Source organism: Pseudorca crassidens, chromosome 8 (genome assembly GCF_039906515.1).
Source record: "Pseudorca crassidens isolate mPseCra1 chromosome 8, mPseCra1.hap1, whole genome shotgun sequence".
Taxonomy (NCBI): domain Eukaryota; kingdom Metazoa; phylum Chordata; class Mammalia; order Artiodactyla; family Delphinidae; genus Pseudorca; species Pseudorca crassidens.
Window position 1 is genome coordinate 92,238,700 of NC_090303.1, and position 25,005 is coordinate 92,263,704.

The window sequence follows — 25,005 nt, forward strand, 5'->3', positions numbered from 1 at the left end:
TTTATTTTATCAGTCACCAGATAGTTTCATATGTTAAGTGCTCACAACACTGAGATACACACAGACACGTTTTAAGATTTGCCCAAAGACATATAGCCATTGTGTGGCAGAGCCCTCAAGGGCTACATGCCCATACAACTGTATTTATTGTATCCGCATGTGAAAGTGGTAGGGACTGATTAATGTCTTGTAAACATACATGCAAAATAATTTCACTACACTCCTAAAACCAAGTCCCAGTCAACAAAAGAGGGAATGGTCATCGTAAGTGGATAGGGCTTGAATTGGAAATCCATAAAGCACGTGAGATGAGCCAGGTTTCATTTTATATGTATTGTTACTACTTTAAAAAAGCCACCATCACAGAAAATTAGCATAAGATTTAGCATCACTTAACTTTGCAGTCTAATTTAAATTCCAGTCCGACAGTATGTAGTGTGTTCCTTTATTCGAGTTACACAACTCTCCTTTTGCCTTAGTTTCCTCATCTGTTTGAAGCATGTGACAATCCTTTAAGATTAAAAGGAATCATTTGAATCACCTAATTCAATCCCTGGCTTCAGGTATTCAATGAATGGGTCACCTTTCCAAGTAAGGAATCTAAACAAAGCCCTAAATTTATAATTACATAGCAGGTTATCTAATCTGATTAAAATGAGTATTACCTGAAAGATTAAAAATTAGGGGGAAGGGCTTCCCTGGTGGCGCAGTGGTTGAGAATCCGCCTGCCGATGCAGGGGACGCGGGTTCGTGCCCCGGTCCGGGAGGCTCCCGCGTGCCACGGAGCGGCTGGGTCCGTGAGCCATGGCCGCTGAGCCTGCACGTCCGGAGCCTGTTCTCCGCAGCGGGAGAGGCCACGGCAGTGAGAGGCCCGCGTACCGCAAAAAAAAAAAAAAAAAAAAAAAAAAAGTTAGGGGGAAAATGGAATAACACATTTTGGATCTAGGGCAAGCAAAAAACATTAAGACTGGTGTAAATCGGGGTTTTTTTTAGTTTTGCTCCCCCTGCCCCCTTTACTCAAAAATACTTTCCAACTACTCACAGACATTAACAAGTGTCCATGGTTCACTATAAATAGGATATGGGAGAGAAGGCAAGCCACGTTCAGCCAAAGGAGCACGATGACTTCACAGTCCCATTTAGATGTGGCAGCTCAGATCAGACACAGTTAACCCTTGAATAACGTGGGTTTGAATTGTGCGGGTCCACGTTTACATGGATTTTTTTCCAGTTGTAAATACTCTAGTACTGTACAATCCACGATCCGTGGTTGGTTGAATCCACAGATGCGAGTAACTGGATACCAAAGGCTGCCTATAAGTTATGCTGGCATTTTTGACAGCCTGGAGGGTTGGTGCTTCTAACCCCCCTGCTGTTCAGTGGTCACCCGTGTACAGCTAACCCCAGCTGTTCTCCCCCTTTCCCTGTGGGCGTGTGCACGCGCGCACACACACACCCTTGCATACCAGCAACAAGCTTTACATTTAAGGCAGGGAAACAACAGAGCCACCAGCTGTACTTTGAGATGGAGCCAACCTTAAGGGGGCTAGGAGAGGCCATCTCTGATACAACTTTGCCCCCGGGAGCATACCTTATACTTTGGGAATATCCTTTTTTATGCACTTTGTGTCTGTTAGTATTGGATGACAACTGGGGCAGCACAGAAGTTTTTGCCTCCAGTCTTACCACAGGCAGCTGACAAAATTGCGGGAAAGGTAGCTGGACCAACAGTAATGACCCTGTGATCCTAAGGGCAATGCAAATAGCTGTTTCTGATCCTCTGGCCCCATTTAGCTCTGCAGCAATGCTTACAAACAGAAAAGTGAAGGGTAGAAAGCTGAGGTGTCAATAATATCATTCATCTTAGTCAACTTTTACAGGAAGGAAAGGTTTGAAATGAATAATCGGTTTGCTGCTCAAAGTTACATGCAGGAACAGTGGACACCCATTTTTTCTACTGGAACCTGCTAAACAGATGTACCATTGTGTTAGCACAGACTTGGGCATCATCATCTGCTTAAAAGAATTTCCATACTCCAAGCTTATTTCCTTTAGTCAAAAGGTGTTAGTTGAGAATGCTTAAGAGAGGCCTGCATCACTTACCTGTAGGGCCCGTCCTTTGGTCTCAATAGGGAGAGTAAATGCAGAAATGGCACACACAACACAGACAGATGAGAAAAGACAAGGCTCCCAGAAATGATGCACGCATGAGAACCTGCAAAGCACAAGGAATGACTCAATAGATTGTGCCCCAGTCACTTTTAAACTGACTTTTATGCTAAACGGAAAATAAGAATTCACTTCACCAAATACGTAAACAAAGGGCTTTGCAGCCGTTCTGTAACTTGTGCATTCCTGACATCCTAGGTCTATTATTTATTTGGGCCAAGCTACTATAGGCAATTTTGTGCGACTCTTCCATGAGCTGCGAGTGACATTAACATGCACTGGCCAAGTCAGACTTCTCCCTGCATTCACCCCTCAGGCTTCTCCAGAGCAACCCAGTACCTGGGGAAGACGGGAGAGCTGCCTGTTTTCCTACCCAATTCAGCTTAACTTGTAACCCTCTCCTTTCCTACAGTACCCCCTCTGCTAAAAGTCTACTTTCCCTCTTCAGTTCTGACAGGATCAACCAGGAGGAAGTCTTTTGGGAATAGATGTAATTTCCTGGTCTCTGAAATGATAACATGTCTGTGTTCATGATGCTTCATGGGTCACAACCAATCAAAACTTACCGTAGAAAAAGTGGACACCATTCTCATCCTGATACTGGTTAGTTTAGACCAGGGGTCCCCAACCCCCGGGCCACAGACCGGTACCGGTCTGCAGCCTGTTAGGAACCAGGCCGCACAGTGGGAGGTGAGTGATGGGCAAGCGAGCAAAGCTTCATCTGCCGCTCCCATCGCTCGCATTACCGCCTGAGGTATCTCCCCCACCCACACCCCCATCCATGGAAAATTGTCTTCACAAAACCAGTCCCTGGTGCCAAAGAGGTTGGAGACCACTGGTTTAGACACTCCATCTCACACATCCCTAGGACTTTGCCCAAAGTTAGCAAAAAGCCAAGCACATGGTAGTAGTTGTCAACTAATCTCACAAGGATGGTTAACTGAAATGATTAAGGAACAACGAGGCTCTCTAGAGTCACAGAATATTGCAGTTTGGAGACCTAGACACTAGTCTTTGGTCTAGTCCAACCTCTTCACTTTACAGAAAATCCTAGAGTAAGGAAGGGCTAAGTGACTACTTGTCCAAAGTCACAGATAGATCCCTGACACATAACAGATCCCTACTGCTGTCACCACCACTAAGGTTCCCCTAAGATACACAATTTGAGAGCCCATCCTGTGTATAAGGCCTACTTGACCTTTTTTTTGTTTTTTTTGTCTGTGCTGCACGGCATGTGGGCTCTTAGTTCCCCAACCAGGGATCGAACCCGCACCCCCTGCATTGGATGCGCAGAGTCTTAACCACTGGACCACCAGGGAGGTCCGCCTATTTGCCTTCTAAAACAGTAAATCATTCCACTTGTCAGGCAAACAACCCATGGTATTAACCACATTTACTATTTCGTAGTTGACCTAGCAAGTGATAGTTATTATTTTCTGATTTTATCTCCAAAAATAAAATATGTTACAATTTTCGCCAAACAGGAGTTTTGGGAAACCAGGATGATAAAAGGGATGGAAACCAAAGGAGACCAGGCAGTCTGAACCATGACCAAATGATGCCACAGTTAGGCATGTGTCTAGGTTCTGCCATTACTGCCACTTCTGTTTTGACACCAAAATTCTCACCACCACCAGGCTGAATTCTAAACTAGCTCTACTTCATATTCTTTGCACCAGATTCAAAGTCTGAAGTGGTGTGAGAGCCTGATGGTTAAGTTTAGGTCATAAAACTTTGTGCTCTACCCACTAGGATCAGGGAGAGCAATTCCTTCATTTCTTTGGCTTCCCTAGAGGGGTTTAGGGCTCTGCTTCCTAGCAGGACTCTAGCAATCAAGTCAGTGTTACTGGATATTCTTTCAATAAATTCCTTTTGGGGATGTCCCTGGCAGTCCAGTGGTTAAGACTCCGCACTTCCACTGCATGGGGCACAGGTTCAGTCCCTGGTGAGGGAACTAAGATCCTGTATGCTGCACAGCATGGCCAAAAATAAAATTAATTAAAAAATAAAAAATTCCTTTCTGCCTAAGTTAACCAAAGTCAATTTTTATTGTTTGTAAGCAAGAACTCTGAGTAAAACCTAATTATAAAAATCATCCTGCCAAAGAGAAAATGCAGATGGCTAACAGGCACATCTGCATGTTAGCAGGTGCTCAACATCGTTAATCAGGGAAATGCAAATCAAAACTACAACAAGAAATCACCTCACACCTGTCAGAATGACTATAATCAAAAAGAACACAAATAACATGTTGGCGAAGATGTGGAGAAAAGGGAACCTTTGTGCACTGTTGGTGAGAATGCAGCCACTGTGGAAAACAGTATGGAGATTCATCAGAAAACTAAAAACAGAACTACCATATGACCCAGCATTTCCATTCCTGGGTATAGATCCAAAAAACCAAATAAACCAAAAACACTAAAAATCATCTGGGAATTTTGTTAAAATGCATATTTTCAGGCCCCACTCCAGATTCACTGTATCAAAAAACAGAGATCTGTAAATCTCTACTTCTAAAAATCAGCCCAGACCAGGGACAAAGAGGGATATTACACAATGATAAAAGGTTCAGTCCAACAAGAAAACACTCCTAAAGGTTTATACACCAAAGAGCTTCAAATTACATTCTTTCAGAAAAAACTGAAAGGAGAAACAAATCTACATATAGTTGGAGACTTCAATACCCCTCTCTCAATTGACAAACTACTAGACAAAATCAGCTGGATATAGAACTTTATGACACCATCAACCAAGAGGATCTCATTGACATTTATAGAACACCCACCGAACAAACAGCAGAATACACATTCTTTTCTGCCCATGGAACATTCACCAAGATAGACCTCGTTCTGGGCCATAACATTAACCTCAAAGGATTTAAAAGAACTGAAATTATAGAATGTGTTCTCTGACTCAAATGCTATCAAAGCTAGAAATAAAGATGACAGCAAAATCTCCAAACACTTCTAAACAATCCACAGGTCAAAGAAGTCTCAAGAAAAATAAAAAATAACATTGAATGGAATGAAAATACAGCATATTAACTTTGTTGGACGCAGATAAATAGGAACAAAAATAAAATACTTAGGAATAAACTTAAGAAATGTATTACATATATGAAGGTATTTTTCATGTCCCTACTAAGGGACACGAAAAATTGAATAAATTTGTTTAGTTCTTAGAAAAATGCAGTATTGTTTTAAAAAATGGTTCTCAAAGTAATCTGTAGTAACTCTAATGGATTCTCAGTCAAAATCCCAGTAGTATTTTTGAGTCAATCTGGGGGGAAAAACTGATTCTAAAGTTAATTTGAAAGCATTAACATATCTATAAAAATCAAGACACTTCTGAAAACACGTGCGGGTGAGGGAATCTGGGGAGGTTATTCGGCTAAGAGGCACTAAACAAAGTTCCAATCATCAGCAATATGATATCAGTGCCAAAATAGATCAGTAAAACAATGAGTCACAAAACAGATCCAAGAATTTATGGAAATTTGGTTATTGTAATAGGGGCGTGTTAAATCAACCGAGAGGAGCCGGACAAAAGGATGATGAATGGCCTGGGAGCAACCAGCTATAAGCACTGTTTTGTGGCTTTGTTTGCTTGTTCTGTTTTGGTTTGGTTTTTATTGAGATAGGGGATGGGTTGGGAAATAACGTCTGCAAGTTATGCCCCACTAGGGAAATGTCCATTCTGATTTTCCTGGGGGAGGTTTCAGAGCTTTTTCTTTTTCTTGGAGCTGCTGCTCTTGCTGGCAGCAGGCTCTTCAGGTCCACTGCTGAGTGGCTCCTCCTTGGAAGAGAATTTCCTCTTTTGCCTGGGGACCTTCTTGTTTCCTGACTCTTCAGAGTCACTCACTGGTTCCTCTTTGGGGAAAGATTTCTTCCTCTTGGTGAGACTTCCACTGCCAGCTGTTTCCTCAAGATCACTACTAACCAGCTCCTCCTTGGAAAAAGATTTCTTTTGGGGGGGTTTGGAGGAGACAGATGGGTCTTCATTCCATTCTCCTGAGGAGCCTCCTGGGGCTTTTGCTTTTGCTTCTTTTCGGCTCTTTCACTTGTCCCCTCACATTCCTCCAGGGTCCTGCTGCTGTTTTCTGAAGACGCCAGGGCAATCGCAGCCAGCCTTTTCCTTCTTCAAGTGTTTCTTCTCCTGTTTCTCCAGCTTCCTAGTAACCTCAGCAGCCTCTTCCTCTGCCTGGCCAAAGAAAGTGCTGGAAAGGCTTGAAGACCTCCGGTTCCCCAGTTCTCTCTCTTGGCATTATTGAATCAGGCTCATTAAATCAGTTTGTGTTGTTGCTTTTTAAAGCTGAGACCTTTACCTCAGGTCTCAAGCATAAGTAAATTGTGAATAAATCAAAGAATTTAATGTTTTAGATGAAACATTGAAAGCCTTTGCACTTTCAGTGTTTAAGAAACATTTTTAGAAATTTGGATTAATGAAGGCCACTAAGCATGACCCAAAACACTAACTCCTTACGTGAAAATAATTGGTAAGTAGACTACAAAAAAATTGATATTTTGCATGCCAAAAACTGATAGTAACATCATAAGGCAAACATGAACAATGAAAAAATATCTGTAGTATAATAATAAATGGCCAATGGCCTGAAGAAATTAGAGCAAATCCCATAAATAAGCAGTTTACCAAAAAAGACAAATGGATAATAAACAGATGAAAGATGCTCAGCCTTACTAATAACAAAGTACAAATTAAGAGGAGATATGAGTTATTGTCCACCATATCAAAAAAGGTTAAAAAAAGGCTTTTTAGTGATGACGGAAAGAAACAGGGTTGCTTGTTTAAGAGTGTGTTAATATTAATATATCAAGGAGTATATAAATTTTCTTAAAAGATCCATTGTAATTTAAAATATGCACACCCTTTGACCTCAAAAATTATTCAGTAGGCTTTTTCTACGTAAGAATGCTTTTCCTGGGCTTCCCTGGTGGCGCAGTGGTTAGGAATCCTCCTGCCATGCATGGGACACAGGTTCAAGCCCTGGTCTGGGAAGATCCCACATGCCGCGGAGCAACTAGGCCCGTGCACCACAACTGCTGAGCCTGTGCTCTAGAGCCTGCAAGCCACAACTACTGAGCCTGCATGCCACAACTACTGAAGCCCACGCTCCTAGAGCCCATGCTCCGCAACGAGAGAAGCCACCGCAATAAGAAGCCCGTGCACCGCAACGAAGAGTAGCCCCCACTTGCTGCAACTAGAGAAAGCCCGCGCGCAGCAACAAAGACCCAATGCAGCCAAAAATAAAATAAATACAATAAATAAATTTATAAAAAAAGAATGCTTTTCCTTAGACATACTCTGTGGCCATTCCCACGTGACTCCGCCCTATTGTAGAGGCCCTCCCTAACCACCCGATATAGCAGACCACTCCCATCACCATCTCCTTCCCCTGTTTTACATGTGTTTATATCAGTAATCATATTGAACATGTTAGCAAACTGTTTGTTTGTCCCTTGTCTATTCTCCACTAGAATGTCACTTCAAAGAATCTGGGACCTGGGTTTTCACAGTATCCGGAACATAAGAGAGCTCAATGACTAACATAGTCGCACAGTTACAAACTTGTGCGTGATGTTCAGTGCCCCGTTGTTTGTAAAAGCAGAAAGAAATAACATTAGAAACAACTTCATCAACAAGGTAATGGCTATCTAATTATACACATCCCTACAATGGAAATCTAGGCACCTATATAAGAGAATGAGGTTGATCTCCACATACTAACAAAATGATTATTAATGACGAAAGGCAGTTGCAATATGTAGATATATATGTAGGTATGTGTGGACAGACGGATGGATGGACAGGTTTGGGTATGTGTGTGTTTGAACATGGGCCTATCCACATGTGTACTCACACACACACATGGATACATAGTGTAAAGAGGAGTCTGACTCCACTTGATGACTGCTGACAGCCTTTAAGCCTCACCCTTCCCTCTTCCCCTTGTACCCCTATTTCTGAACAAACTGGTAAGAAAGCCTGGATGCTTCATCCTTTGGTACTGGCAGGAGATTCAAACCACACAAGCCCCTGCCCTAGCATGGAAACACTCAAATCTGGCCGCAAGAAAAACCCCAGCCAATCTCCTTGCCTGCTCTCTCAGGCCATTTTGGATCTGCCTGAGGGGGCTACCCTGCTCTCCCAGAGATCTCAGCTATGTAATTAAACAACAAACCTTTCATACCCTCTTGGTGTGTGTATGTGACATCAGTCTTGACATCTGACCCCCAGTTTTTTTTGGGGGGGTGGGGAGGAGTGGAGGGACGTTCCATCTGTCTCTGCAGGTGACCATAGCAGGTAGATACACAGACAGATGTAGGTATTTATTAAGTAAGGCTATCTACATATTTACAAGCCTTTAGTATAATATGTATGTAATAAGTTTATAGATACACTCATACAACTCTGGTATATTACTGATAACAGATATACCAAGAGAGACATAATATATATGCATAAAAAAGCATCTGGAAGAATATACCCCAAACCATTAAGACATACACTGGTGGCTATCTCTGGTGATAGAATTACAGAGAATTATTCCTTTCTCAGTTACACATTTCTGTGTTTGAAATTTTACAAGCAGGTAAGAGTACAAGACGGGGGCCTCATTGCTACAGCCCCATAGCACATGTTGAGGATTTTGGTCTTTATTGTTGAGGAAGGGCAAGATGACAGAGTTTAAGCACAAGAACAATGTAAGATCTGCACGGATGCAGTGAGGAAAATGAGTTGGAGGAGAGTAAGAGCACAGAGGAGACCAGGCAGGACGCTACCTTAGCCATCCAGGGAAAGGTGATGGTAGTTCAAACCAGAGTGATGCTGGTGGTGGAAAAGGAGATAAGGTTAAGGGTTCAGCATCTATTATTAGGATGTTAAATCCACATGGTTTTAGGACCGGCTATGATGATGAGAGAGAAGGGAACAGCAAAGGACAGTTCCAGGTTGGGTAGTGATGCCATGCACTGATGGAAACTGTGAAGAGGAGTGGACTTGGGGAAAAATGTCATGATTTTACTATTGGACGTGGTGAATTTAAGGTGAGTTTGAGACATTCAAGCAGAAATGTGGAGGAGGTGAATGGATATATAAATCGCAGCTCAGAAGAAAGGCCTAGACTAGAGATATAAAGATGGGAGTCATGAGCATATAGTTGGTGATTAAAATCATAAAAATGGGTGAAATCACCTAAGTGGAGAGTAAAATATGAAAAGATGAGGATCTAATATTAAGCAATAAGAATCCTCAGTGGGGGAGCGGGGATGAATCGGGAGATTGGAATTGACATACATACACTAATTTGTATAAATTAGATAACTAGTAAGGACCTGCTGTATAAAAAATAAAGAATCCTCAATAATAAAGAGTAGAGGAAGGTGTACCACAAAGAGACTGAGGAAGAGCAGTGGGAGATGCAGGAGGAAGACCACAAAATGCAAGGTGACGATACCGTAGGAAGGGGACAGCGCGTGAGGGCGAGGCCATCGGAACTGTATGTGAAGGAGGGGTCCCGCAAAATGCAGGGCTAAAACGACGTTTGGATTTAGAGACGTGGCGCTCACAGAGACCTTACCAAGCATTTTGTTGGAGTCAGAAAGGTTGCAGCCAGTTGGAGCAGGCGGACGAGTGAGTGGGGGGAAGGAAATGAGGACAGTGAGGAGGAAGAACTCTTAAGTGGTTTGAGTGGAAAGAAGAGGAAAGAGTGAGTCAATGGAGTTCACATTACAGTTTGTAAGCTATGGAATCTTAACATTAAAGTGCTGACCAGAAGGATTCAACATGGAGGGATAGATTGAAATCACAGGACAGATCAATGACAAACCTGAAAAACTCAGAGACTCAAATGAAAACCCATCAGAATGAGTTCAGTAAGCTGGCAGTTTGAAAAATCAATAGACAAAAAACTTAATAGCCTCTCTAAATACCAATAGCTAGTTAGAATGTTAGACTAGAAGTTATAATGGAAGAAAATCATCTATTTGCAATAACAATGAAAAGCCTTAAAATGCCTAAGAAACTTAACAAGATGTGCAGGATCTATTTGAAGAAAACAAAATCCCAGCAAGGAACACAGAAGAAACACTGAACAAATGGAGAGAAGAACCTTGTTCTTATATGGGAAGACAACACTAAGAAAAAAAGTCAACTTTTCCTAAATTAACTGATACATTTAATGACTTAACAATTAAAATCTTAATAGGATTTGGGCAGACAAGGGAGGCACATTGCAAATGATTCTAAATCTTATCTGAGAAAGAATAGCAATGAGGTGGAGCTTACACAACCAGTTTTGAAAATGTACTATAAACCCCACCTGACTAATGAAAAGAATATGACAGTGACGAAACCACACAGATCAATGGACTAAAATAGCAAGGCTAGAAACAGACCAAGTGATTGTGGGAATATAAGTAGACATTTCTAATCCATGAGTAAAAATATAGGTAAATAAATGAAATAAATAGTTAAATAAATAGTGTAGGGACAACTGGCCTGCCACATAGGAAATTATAAAGCTGTTTCCTACAGTAGACCTCACACTTCGACACTATGATGGCCTGAAAGAGGGTACCTCAGGGATTTCTGGGTCAGAATTTGGGATTCATTTCACTTTGAGAAAATTGATTGAGTTGTACACTTATGATATGGCCACTTTTATATGTATGTCATATTTCAATAAAAAGTTTGTACACCTTTTCCCCAAAGAAAGACAAGACCAGAGAAGGACTGGAAGAAAAGAGATGTGTATTCTCAGAATTCTAATCATGAACATTGATATATTTGAGTGTCTATGAACCTTAAGTTTCTGTACAGAGAAAGAGGACCATAAACAAGAAGGAAAGACAAACAAAGTTGGGAGGAACATTTGTAGTATGTCAGGAAAATGATTAAAATCCTTTATATATATGAAGGACTCTTACAAATCAATGTATTAAAGACCAAATTGAAAAATGGACAAGGACCTGAGTGAACAAGCTAAAAAAGATAGCCAATTAAAATATGAAAAGAACGTTCAGTTTCATTCCTAATCGAAGAAACGTGAATTACAATATCAAAGATATCATTTACTGCCAGTAATATTGGCAAAGATGAAATAGACAAAACTAGTTGGCCAGTATGTGAAGCAGCAAGGCCTAACGCACTGGTACAGGCTTCCCAAAGAGAATTTTAGCACAATGTATCAAAATGGAAAATAAGCAGACCCCCTGACCTACCAATCCAATTTCTAGGAATTATCCTAAAGAGATAATTGCATAGTTGGATAAAAATGTAAGCACAAGAGTGCTTACAACTGTTGTTTATAATAGACAAATATCAAATAGTCTAGACATTTAACAATACAGAACTGACAAAGTTCTTGAAAGTAATTTTTGGAGTATACATATGACATTTTTCAGCATGAAAAAGGGCTTGACTTTTATTTTTATCAACATGAAAAATGTAACATATTGTTGCATGCCAAAAGCAGGCTATAAAAAGTCCATGAGGGCTTCCCTGGTGGCACAGTGGTTGAGAGTCCACCTGCCAATGCAGGGGACACGGGTTCGTGCCCCGGTCCGGGAAGATCCCACATGCCGCGGAGCAGCTAGGCCCGTGAGCCATGGCCGCTGAGCCTGCGCCTCCGGAGCCTGTGCTCCGCAACGGGAGAGGCCACAACAATGAGAGGCCCGCGTACCGCAAAAAAAAAAAAAAAGTCCATGAAGGTTTGGGTTCAAGATGAACCCACCTCCTCTCATGGACACACTGAATCTACAGCTACATACAAAATAATATCCTCTGAAAGAAACCCCAAAACTAGCTGAGTGACTCCTTCACATCAGGCAAAGAAGAAAATCCCACATCAAAATGGGTGGAAGAGGCTGAGACACAATCTTACCATGAACCCACCCCCGGTTCAGTGACACACAAAAAGAGGGGAACTCACAACCTTGAGCTTCTCCATGAGGAGTGACGGGTTCCAACCCCACATCTGGCACCACAACTTTTAAGACCTGTACCTGACAGATGAACCTGCAAAACATCTAGTTTTGAAAGCCAAGAGGGCTTGCATCCACTATAAGACAAGGCTATAGCAAACTGAGCATTTTCCTTAGAGGGCTCCCAGGGAGCCTGGCTACCCACCTGGGGACCAGTGCAGTCAGCCCACTGAAACACATCCAGTCTTTCTGTGAAAGAGGCTTATTTGCTTATTTTAAACCATCACCTTGTGGGGCAGGCATCTGCTTTAACATACATCCAGGAGCCTACTGAAATACTCTGCAAAGATGAAGGCTGGCAGGTGCCATCTTTGTGCTGTCTCTCTGCCTTGCTCCAGATCTCTGCTATCTCCCCAAAAGGAGCTTGTGTACATGTATGGTGTCCCAATTTTTGTGGCTACTGCCCAGGGAACACCCCTTGATCGCCTGGCTCTGGTGGCCAGCAAGGTTTATGTTTACGGGTCCCACAAGAAAGTAACAAAGAGTTCTTAACTACCTACACCCCAGGGCACAGCAGCAGAGAGCCAGCAGACTGAAACACCTTCTTTCTGGGAAAGAGGCCTGTAAGCTTATCTTCACAGCTGCAACCTGAGTGGCAGGCTTCTAATTAAACACACATCTAGGGACCAACTATAATCCTCTCCAGAGACCAGAAGACTGCCTGGTACCATCTTCCTGCTCTTCCTCTGCCCACTCCAAAAGTAGTAAAAATAACTCTAACTACAATAATGTGTTAATGGATACACAGGATAAAAATATGTAAATTGTGATATCAAAAACAAAGTGTGCGTGGGGAGTAAAAATGTAGAGCTTTAGAAAGCATTTGAACTGGAGCTGCTATCAAATCAACAGCTGTATCTCTAAAATGTCTTATGTAAGTCTCATGGTAGCCACAAAGCAAAAACCTAGAGCAGATACACAAAAGAGAAAAAGAAAGGAATCCAAGCATAGCATGACAGAAAATTGTCAAATCAGAAAGGGAGAGTAAGACAAAAAGAAATGAACCTAGGAACAAAGACAGAAAACAGAGAAATGGCAATACGTATATATCTATCAATACTTACTTTAAATGTAAAAGGACTAAATTCTCCAATCAAAAGACAGAGTGACAATGGATTTTTCAAAAAATAACAAGACCCATCTATATGTTGCCTACAAGAGATTCACTTCAGATGTAAGGACGCACACAGACTGAAACTGAAAGGATGATAAAAGATACTCCATGCAAATGGAAACCAAAAAGAAAGCTAGGGTAGCTATACTTTTATCAGACAAAATAGACTTTAAGTGACAAAGAAGGTCATTACATAATAATAAAAGGGTCACTCCAACAAGAATATATAACATTTGTAAATACTTATGCACCCCATACAGGAGCACCTAAATATACAAAGCAAATATTAACAGATCTAAAGGGAGAAACAGATGTCAATACAGTAATAGTAGGGAATTTTAATACCCCACATTCACCAATGAATGAATGAATAATATCCGAAATATAGAAAAACTCATACAACTCAATAACAAGAAAACAATTCAATGTAAAAATGGGCAGAGGGCATGAAGAGACAATTTTCCAAAGATGACATACAGATGGCCAACAGGTATGTGAAAATCTACTCAACATTACTAATCATCAGGGAAATGAAAATTAAAACCACAGTGAGATATCACCTCACACCTGTTAGAATAGCTATTATCAAAAAGGCAAGCGATCACAAGAGTTGGTAAGGATGTGGAGAAAAGGGAACTCTTTTGAACTTTAAGACCCCACATTCACCAATGGTGGGAATATAAATTGATGCAGCCAATATGGAAAACAGTAGGGCAGTTCCTCAAAAAATTAAAAATAGAACTACCATATGATCCAGCTATTCCAGTTCTGGGTAATTATCCAAAAGAACCAAAAATACTAGCTTGAAGAGTTATCTGCACTCCCACGTTCATTGCAGCATTATTTGCAACAGCCAAAACATGGAAACAACCTAAGTGTCCATCAGTGGATGAATGGATAAAGTAAATGTGGTATGTATATATACCGTGGAATACTATTCAGCCATAAAAAAGAAGGAAATCCTGGCACTTACAACAGCATGGATGGACCTTAAGGGCATTATGCTCGGGGAAATAAGCCAGATAGAGGAAGACAAATACTGTATTATCTCACTTATGTGGAATCTAAAAACAAACACTGTCACAGGTACAGAGAACAGATTGGTGGTTGCCAGCAGCAGGGGTGGGGGTGAAATGGGTGAAGGGGATCAAAACGTACACACCTCCAGTTGTAAAATAAATAAGTCCTGGGGATGTATGGTACAGCATTGTGACTAGTTAATACTGTATTATATACTTGAAAGTTGCTAAGAGGTTAAATGTTAAAAGTTCTCATTACAAGAAAAGAAAAATGTGTATGTATGGTGATGGATGTTAGACTTATTGTGATCATTTTGTAATATATACATATATGGAATCACTATGCTGTACACCTGAAATTAATATAACATTATATGTCAGTTGTATCTCAACTTAAAAAGTATATGGGGATGGGATCAAGATGGTGGAGGAGTAGGACATGGAGTTCACCTTCTTCCACAAAAACATTAAAAATTGATCTACAAGTAGGAGGATTAACACAGAACACCGGCAGAAGACCTCAGACTTCTTGCCCAGAAGGGCAAGGAAATCTCCATGTAACCATGTAGGACAAAAGGAAAAAGAAAGGAATTGGGATGGGGCCTGCACCCCAGGGAAGGAGCTGTGAAGAAGGAAAGGTTCCTACACCCTGGGAAGCCCCCTCAGTGGTGGGGGAGATCAGCCTGGATGGAGGGGGAGCTTCAGAGCCTTGGAGGAGAGCGCAGAAACCGGTTTGTGGAAGGCAAAACAGAAAGTAACTTGCACAGAAGGTCAGCACTGCCATCTTGCACTCCCCAGGCTGAGACACTCATCTGTTGCTGCAGGTGGGGGCTGGGGGCTGAAGCTCAGGCTTCAGAGGCCAGACCAAGGGGTAGGACTGGGGTTGGCTGTGCAGAGACAGCCTGAAGAGGCTGGAATGTGGCAACCAAGGGTGTACACAGAAGAAGCCTGGGCACACCAGAGAGGCAAGCTGCCATTAATGGGGGGTGCACAAGGAGAGGGGGCAGGACCACCATAAGAGGTTCTTTCCCTACAAGCATTCTCAAGCAACAGGACACTGCCAACAGGAGCAGGGCATAAGTCACCGCCACTGCTACAAGACCTGTGAGCAGGTGCCAAGAACCGCCCTCCCGTCCCAGGAGTGTGCGGACTGCAGCTACCCCTAGGAAACCCACAAGCAGACACCAAGCCCTACCCCTGCTGTCCCAGAAGTGCACTGGCCGCAGCTGCCACAATGAGACATGTGAGCAGGTGCCAAGCACTGCCCTCCCATCCCGGGAGTGTACGGACCACAGCCATCCCTAGGATATCCACAAGCAGGGGCCAAGCCCTGCCCCTGCTGTCCCGGGAGTGCACTGGCCACAGCTGCCACTATGAGACCTTCAAGCAGGCGCCAAGTGCTTCCCCCACCATCCTAGGACTGCACAAGAGCCACCACACCTGCACACCCCTTATCAAGTGGATAACGGCAGGCACACACTGATGAAAGAGGCAGCAAGCATCCAAACTAAAAGCAGCCCCTTGATTCTGGACAAGATGGTGGAGTAGAAGGACCTGAGCTCACCTCCTCTCCTGAAAGCACCAAAATCACAACTAACTACTGAACAGCAATCAACAGAAAAGACTGGAACCCACCAACAAAAGATATTGTACATTCAAAGACAAAAAAAATTCACAACAAGACCACAGGAGGGGTGCTTTCATGACATAATCAAATCCCATACCCATTGGGTGGGCAACTCACAAACTGGAAAATAATTATATCACAAAGATTTTCCCACAAGAGAGTTCTGAGCCCCATGTCAGGCTCCCTAGCCTGAGGGTCTGGCATTGGGAGGAGGAACCCGCCCAGAGCAGTTGGCTTTGAAGGCCAGTGGGGCTTGAGTACAGGAGCTTCACAGGACTGGGGCAAACAGAGACTGCACTCTTGGAGAGCACTCACAAGGGTTCAAATACAGTGGGACCCAACACAAAGCAGTAACTCCATAGGATCCTGGGCTGGACCTACCTGCAGGTCTTGGAGGATCTCCTAAGAAGGCAGGGGTCGGCAAATGCTAACAGCCGGAAAAGGAGAAATCAACAGTAATACAATAATAGTGGGAGACTTTAACACCCCACTTACATCAATGGATAGATCATCCAGACAGAAAATCAATAAGGAAACACAGACCTTAAATGACACATTAGACCAGATGCACTTAATTGATATTTATAGAAGATTCCATCCAAAAACAGCAGAATACACTTTTTTCTCAAGTGCACATGGAACATTCTTCAGGATAGATCACATCTTGGGACACAAATCAAGCCTCAGTAAATTTAAGAAAATAGAAATCACAGCAAGCATCTCTTCTTACCCCAGTGCTATGAGATGAGAAATCAATTACAGGAAAAAAAAACTGTAAAAAACACAAACACATGGAGGCTAAACAATATGTTACTAAACAACCAATGGATCACTGAAGAAATCAAAGAGGAAATCAAACAATACCTAGAGCCAAATGACAATGAAAACATGATGATCTAAAACCTACGGGACACAGCAAAAGCAGTACTAAGAGGGAAGTTTATAGCAATGCAATCTTACCTTAGGAAACAAGAAAAAGCTCAAATAAAATACCTAGGCTTACACCTAAAACAACCAGAGAAAAAAGAATAAACTAAACCCAAAGTTAGTAAAGGGAAAGAAATCATAAAGATCAGAGCAGAAATAAATGAAATAGAGATGAAGAACACAATAGAAAAGATCAATGAAACTAAAAGCTGGTTCTAGATAGATTTAATTGATATTTATAGGGCATTCCATCCAAAAACAGCAGATTACACTTTCTTCTCAAGTGTGCATGGAACATTCTCCAGGATAGACCACATCTTGGTTCAAAAATCAAGCCTCAGTAAATTTAAGAAAATTGAAATAATATCAAGCATCTTTTCTGACCACAATGCTATGAGATTAGAAATCAATTACGGGAAAAAAATGGAAAAACACTAGCACATGGAGGCTAAACCATACGCTACTAAATAACCAACAGATCATTGAAGAAATCAAAGAGGAAATCAGAAAATACCTAGAGACAAATGACAACGAAAACACGATGATCCAAAACCTATGGGATGCAGCAAAAGCAGTTCTAAGAGGGGAGTTTATAGCAATACAAGCCTACCTCAAGAAACAAGAAAAACCTCCAATAAACAATCTAACCGTACACCTAAAGGAACTAGAGAAAGAAGAACAAACAAAACCCAAAGCTAGTAGAAGGAAAGAAATCATAAAGATCAGAGCAGAAATAAATGAAATCGAAACAAAGAAAACAATAGCAAAGATCAATAAAACTAAAAGATGGTTCTTTGAGAAGATAAACAAAGTTGATAAACCATTAGCCAGACTCATCAAGGAAAAGAGGGAGAGGACTCAAATCAATAAAATTAGAAATGAAAAAGGAGAAGTAACAACAGACACTGCAGAAATACAAAGCATCCTAAGAGACTACTACAAGCAACTCCATGCCAATAAAATGGACAACCTGGAAGAAATGGACAAATTCGTAGAAAGGTATAACCTTCTAAGACTGAACCAGGAAGAAATAGAAAATAGGAACAGACCAATCACAAGTAAGGAAATTGAAACTGTGATTAAAAATCTTCCAACCAACAAAAGTCCAGGACCAGATGGCTTCACTGGTGAATTCTATCAAACATTTAGAGAAGAGCTAACACCCATCCTTCTCAAACTCTTCCAAAAAACTGCAGAGGAAGGAACACTCCCAAACTCATACTATGAGGCCACCATCACCCTTATTCCAAAACCAAACAAAGATACCACAAAAAAAGAAAATTACAGACCAATATCACTGATGAATATAGATGCAAAAATCCTCAACAAAATACTAGCAAACAGAATCCAACAGCACATTAAAAGGATCATACACCATGATCAAGTGGGATTTATCCCAGGGATGCAAGGATGCTTCAATATATGCAAATCAATCAATGTGATACACCATATTAACAAATGGAAGAAGAAAAACCATATGATCATCTCAATAGATGCAGAAAAAGCTTTTGACAAAATTCAACACCCATTTATGATAAAAACTCTCCAGAAAGTGGGCATAGAGGGAACCTACCTCAACATAATAAAGCCCATATACGACAAACCCACAGCAAATATCATTCTCAATGGTGAAAAACTGAAAGCATTTCCTCTAAGATCAGGAATGAGACAAGGATGTCCACTCTCACCATTGTTCAACATAGTTTTGGAAGTCCTAGCTACGGCAATCAGAGAAGAAATAAAAGGAATCCAAATTGGAAAAGAAAAAGTAAAACTGACACTTTTTGCAGATGACATGATACTATACATAGAGAATCCTAAAAATGCCACCAGAAAACTACTAGAGCTAATCAATGAATTTGGTAAAGTTGCAGGATACAAAATTAATGCACAGAAATCTCTTGCATTCCTATACACTAATGATGAAAAATCTGAAAGAGAAATTAAGGAAACACTCCCATTTACCAATGCAAAAAAAAAAAAAAAATACCTAGGAATAAAGCAACCTAGGGAGACAAAAGACCTGTACACAGAAAACTATAAGACACTGATGAAAGAAATTAAAGATGACACAAACAGATGGAGATGTATACCATGTTGTTGGATTGGAAGAATCAATATTGTGAAAATGACTATACTACCCAAAGCAATCTACAGATTCAATGCAAATTACCAATGGCATTTTTACGGAACTGGAACAAATCATCTTAAAATTTGTATGCAGACACAAAAGACCCCGAATAGCCAAAGCAACCTTGAAGGAAAAAAACGGAGCTGGAGGAATCAGACTCCCTGACTTCAGACTATACTGTATAGTATACAAAGCTTTGTATACAAAGCTACAGTAATCAAGACAATATGGTACTGGAACAAAAACAGAAACATACATCAATGGAACAAGACAGAAAGTCCAGAGATAAACCCATGCACCTATGGTCAACTAATCTATGACAAAGGAGGCAAAGATATACAATGGAGAAAAGACAGTCTCTTCAATAAGTCGTGCTGGGAAAACTGGACAGCTACATGTAAAAGAATGAAATTAGAACACTCCCTAACACCATACACAAAAATAAACTCAAAATGGATTCGAGACCTAAATGTAAGACCGGACACTATAAAACTCTTGGAAGAAAACATAGGAAGAACACTCTTTGACATAAATCACAGCAAGATCTTTTTTGATCCACCTCCTAGAGTAATGGAAATAAAAACAAAAATAAACAAATGGGACCTAATGAAACTTAAAAGTTTTTGCACAGCAAAGGAAAGCATAAACAAGACGAAAAGACAACCCTCAGAATGGGAGAAAATATTTGCAAATGGACAAAGGATTAATCTCCAAAATAAACAGCTCATGCAGCTCAATATTAAAGAAACAAACAACCCAATCCAAAAATGGGCAGAAGACCTAAATAGACATTTCTCCAAAGAAGACATACAGATGGCCAAGAAGCACATGAAAAGCTGCTCAACATCACTAATTACTAGGGAAATGCAAATCAAAACTACAATGAGGTATCACCTCACACCAGTTAGAATGGGCATCATCAGAAAATCTACAAACAACAAATGCTGGAGAGGGTGTGGAGAAAAGGGAACCCTCTTGCACTGTTGGTGGGAATGTAAATCGATACAGCCACTATGGAGAACAGTATGGAGGTTCCTTAAAAAACTAAAAATAGAATTACCATATGACCCAGCAATCCCACTACTGGGCATATACCCAAAGAAAACCATAATTCAAAAAGCCACATGCACCCCAGTGTTCATGGCAGCACTATTTACAATAGCCAGGTCATGGAAGCAACCTAAATGCCCACTGACAGACGAATGGATAAAGAGGATGTGGTACATATATACAATGGAATATTACTCGGCCATAAAAAGGAACGAAATTGAGTCATTTGTTCAGACGTGGATGGATCTAAAGACTGTCATACAGAGTGAAGTCAGAAAGAGAAAAACAAATATCGTATATTAACACATGTATGTGGAACCTAGAAAAATGGTACAGATGAACCGGTTTGCAGGGCAGAAGTTGAGACACAGATGTAAAGAACAAACGTATGGACACCAAGGGGGGAAAACCGCGGTGGGGTGGGGATGGTGGTGTGCTGAATTGGGCAACTGGGATTGACACGTATACACTGATGTGTATAAAATTGATGACTAATAAGAACCTACAGTATAAAAAAAGAAACAAAAAAAACAACTAATACTAAACTTTCTTTGGGTTATTTGTATGGAAATATATTAATATAAATGTTTCAGACATTACATGAAATTTCTAAAAATCTTATATGTTCTGGTATAATGTTATAAGTCATAATTCTAGTTATTACTTTAAAATGTATATCTCAGAAATAACTAAATTTCCTTGTCAATTGCAATATTATGAACTTTCATCAAATCTTTAACTGTGGTCATTTTTAAGTCTTTTGTCATTTACAGACAGTTCTGGGTGTACTCTGATGCTTTTGCAAAAATGTTCCTATAAAAGGGTTTCAACTTCAAGGAATTCATGGAAAAGACTCTGACAAATACAGGTTTCTGGTAACTGACTATACTGCTGAACTGAATGAATAAGCATTTTCAGAACTCTAATGGAAGACTGATGAATTCATAAAAGTGCTAACAAAAGATCAAGATAAAAAAATTAATACATGGGACTGAGTGAACTGATGAGAATTATAATTTTTGTGACTTTCTGTTTGAATAAAAAAAAAATCCCACAAGGACTCAGAGGCAAAAAATATACAAATCAGTTTTCACTGCCAAGTAAAGGAGCTGTTACAGTGGAGGATTACTGGACTGAACGTCAATATTATGACATAGTATGAGTGTGTTTCGTGTTTGGTAATTGCAATCACTGTTGCTTTTGTTGTGGTCATCCACTTACAATGCTTGGTCTCAGTTTATTTATCTCTTGTAAAAATAAAATACAGTGTGTGTGTGTGAAAAAAATATGAAGCAGGGGATTAGGTTAACTCTTGGGACTGGGATGAATAACTAATCTAAAACATACTGAGGGTAAAGCAGCTCTGTAAGAGAAAATATTGTGTTTATATATGAACCTTTTGAATTTGAAGTACTTGAGGGATACTTAGGTAGAAATGTATAGCAGGGCATTGGTTTCAAGTTTCTGAAACTCAAAAGCAAGCTGTTGGCCAAAAATACACATTTGGGAGTCACTGATTTTATTTAAAGTTATAGGTTTAGGTGAGGTTACCTAAATGTCATAATTATTATGATTTTATCATGATACTTTAAATTTAACTCCCTAAATGGACAAAGTACTCTATTAAAATAATAATTAAGCAAATGCCCTGCATATTTGCCTTATAATAAATTACAGAATAATCATGTATATTTTTTATAATGTAAGTGCTTTCAGCATCATAGTGCTATTGGTTAATTAGGTCATTCCCCAAGTATTAAAAAGACTCCAAATTTAGAAACTGAGAAAAAATTGTAGAATGATGGTGCCTTATTAAGAAGTTTTATGTATATCAAACCTTTGGATGCCCACTGTACTCTAAGCTTTTTGAAATCCAATCAATCAAATCAATGTATCTGAATTCTTCTAGCACCATAGTCTGGTACATAGTAGAAACTCAATAAATATCTGTTAAATGTGTGACAAAGACTGTGTAGCAGTTGAACGAGACTGGAGATTAAATACATACAGAAAATTTTTAAAATAAATAATAAAAGCTGGTCCTTTGAAAAGATAAACAAAATTGATAAACTTTTAGCCAGACTCATCAAGAAAGACAGGGAGAGGACTCAAATCAATAAAATTAGAAATGAAACAAGTTACAACTGACACCACAGAAATACAAAGGATCATAAGAGACTACAGCAAGCAACTGTATGCCAATAAAATGGGCAACCTAGAAGAAATGGATAAGTTCTTAGAAATGTAGAACCTTGAAGACTGAACCAGGAAGAAATAGAAAATATGAACAGATCAATCACAAGTAGTGAAATTGAAACTGTCATTTAAAAACTTCCAACAAACAAAAGTCCAGGACCAGATGGCTTCACAGGTGAATTCTATCCAACATTTAGAGAAGAGCTAACACCCATCCTTCTGAAACTCTTCCAAAAATTCCAAAGGAGCAACACTCCCAAACTCATTCTATGAGGGCACCATCACCCTGATAGCAAAACCAGACAAAGATACTACAAAAAAAGAAAATTACATGCCAGAATCACTGATGAACACAGACACAAAGATACTCAACAAAATACTAGCAAACTAAATCCAAAAATACATTAAAAGCATCATACACCATGATCAAGTGGAATTTATCCCAGAGATGCAAGCATTCTTCAATATCCACAAATCAATCAGTGTGATACGCCACATTAACAAACTGAAGAATAAAAACTATGGTATATTAATAAATGCAGAAAAAGCTTTTGACAAAATTCAACACCATTTATGATAAAAAAAAAAACAACTCTCCAGAAAGTGAGCATAGAGGGAACTTACCTTAACACACTAAAGGCCATATATGACAAACCCACAGTTAACATCATTCTCAACAGTGAAAAACTGAAAGCATTCCCTCTAATATCTGGAACAAGACAAGGATGTCCACTCTCACCACTTTTATTCAACATAGTTTTGGAAGTCCTAGCCACAGCAATCAGAGAATAAAAAAGAAATAAAAGGAATCCAAATTGGAAAAGAAGTAAAACTGTCATTGTTTGCAGATGACATGATACTATATATAGAAAATCCTAAAGATGCTACCAGAAAACTACTAGAGCTCATAAATGAATTTGGTAAAGTTGCAGGATACAAAATTAATACACAGGGCTTCCCTGGTGGCGCAGTGGTTGAGAATCTGCCTGCGAATGCAGGGGACACGGGTTCGAGCCCTGGTCTGGGAAGATTCCCACATGCTGTGGAGCGACTGGGCCCATGAGCCACAACTACTGAGCCTGCGTGTCTGAAGCCTGTGCTCCGCAACAAGAGAGACCACGACAGTGAGAGGCCCGCGCACTGCGATGAAGAGTGGCCCCCACTCGCCGCAACTAGAGAAAGCCCTCACACAGAAACAAAGACCCAACACAGCCAAAAATAAATATAAATAAAACAACAAAAAAACAAAATTAATACACAGAAATCTCCTGCATTTGTATACACTAATAATGGAAGAGCAGAAAGAGAAATTAGGGAAATAATCCCATTTACCACTGCATCAAAAATAATAAAATACCTAGGAATAAACCTACCTAAGGAGGCAAAATACCTGTACTCTGAAAACTATAGGACTCTGATGAAAGAGATCAAAGACGACACAGATAGAAAGATATACCATGTTCTTGGGGTGGAAAAATTAATATTGTCAAATGGCTATACTACCTAAGGCAAACTACAGATTCAATGCAATCCCTATCAAATTACCAACGGCATTTTTCACAGAACAAGAACAAAGGAATTGTAAATTTGTATGGCAACACAAAAGATCCCAAACAGCCAAAGCAATCTTGAGAAAGAAAAACAGAGCTGGAGGAATCAGGCTTCCTGACTTCAGACTATACTACAAAGCGACAGTCATCAAAAAAGTATGGTAGTGGCACAAAAACAGAAATATAAATCAGTGGAACAGGATAGAAAGCCCAATAATAAACCCATGCACCTATGGTCAATTAATCTATGACAAAGGAGGCAAGAATATACAATGGAGAAAAGACAGTCTCTTCAATAAGTGGTGCTGGGAAAACTGGACAGCTACATGTAAAAGAATGAAATTAGAACATTCTCTAATGGGACTTCCCTGGTGGCACAGTGGTTGAGAATCTGCCTGCCAATGCAGGGGATATGGGTTCGAGCCCTGGTCTGGAAAGATCCCACATGAGGCAGAGCAACTAAGCCCATGCACCACAACTACTAAGCCTGAGTCTAGAGCCCTTGAGCCACAACTACTGAAGCCCATGCACCTAGAGCCCTTGCTCACAATGAAGAGTAGCCCCCCTTCGCCACAACTAGAGAAAGCTCACATGGCAATGAAGACCCAATGCAGCCAAAAATTAAAAATTTTTTTAAATTTAAAAAGGAGGGTGGGAAGGTAGGAGATGCAAGAGGGAAGAGATATGGAGATATATGTATATGTATAGCTGATTCACTTTGTTATAAAGCAGAAACTAACAGACCATTGTAAAGCAATTATACTCCAATAAAGATGTTAAAATAAATAATTTAAAAAAGAAAAAAAAAGAACATTCTCTAACACCATATGCAAAAATAGACTCAAAATGGATCAAAGACCTAAATGTAAGGGCAGACACTATAAACCTCTTAGATGAAAACATAGGCAGAACACTCTTTGACATAAATCGCAGCAATAACTTTTTTGATCCACCTCCTAAAGTAATGAAATAAAAACAAAAATAAACAAATGGGACCTAATTAAACTTAAAAGCTTTTGCACAGCAAAGGAAACCATAAACAAAAAGACAACCCACAGAATGGGAGAAAATAATGTGCCAACAAAGCAACCAACAAGGGATTAATCTCCAAAACATACAAATAGCTCATGCAGCTCTACGTCAAGAAAACAAACAACCCAATCGAAAAACGGGCAGCAGATCTAGTGGGGGTGGAGGTGCCGCACTGCGCTGCACACAGGA

General features: G+C 40.2%; 1 protein-coding gene and 1 pseudogene across 1 annotated transcript in view; both read right to left on the bottom strand.

The window, feature by feature from the left end:
- Positions 1–405: 405 nt before the first annotated feature.
- The window catches only part of SVOPL (SVOP like), a 61,125-nt gene continuing 36,525 nt past the window's right edge, over positions 406–25,005 (bottom strand). The window contains 3 exon segments of the mRNA XM_067745606.1: positions 406–510; positions 2,104–2,185; positions 2,187–2,215. Coding sequence (XP_067601707.1) covers positions 406–510; positions 2,104–2,185; positions 2,187–2,215 — 216 coding nt within the window.
- Positions 5,887–7,737, bottom strand: LOC137229548 (nucleolar protein 56-like; annotated as a pseudogene).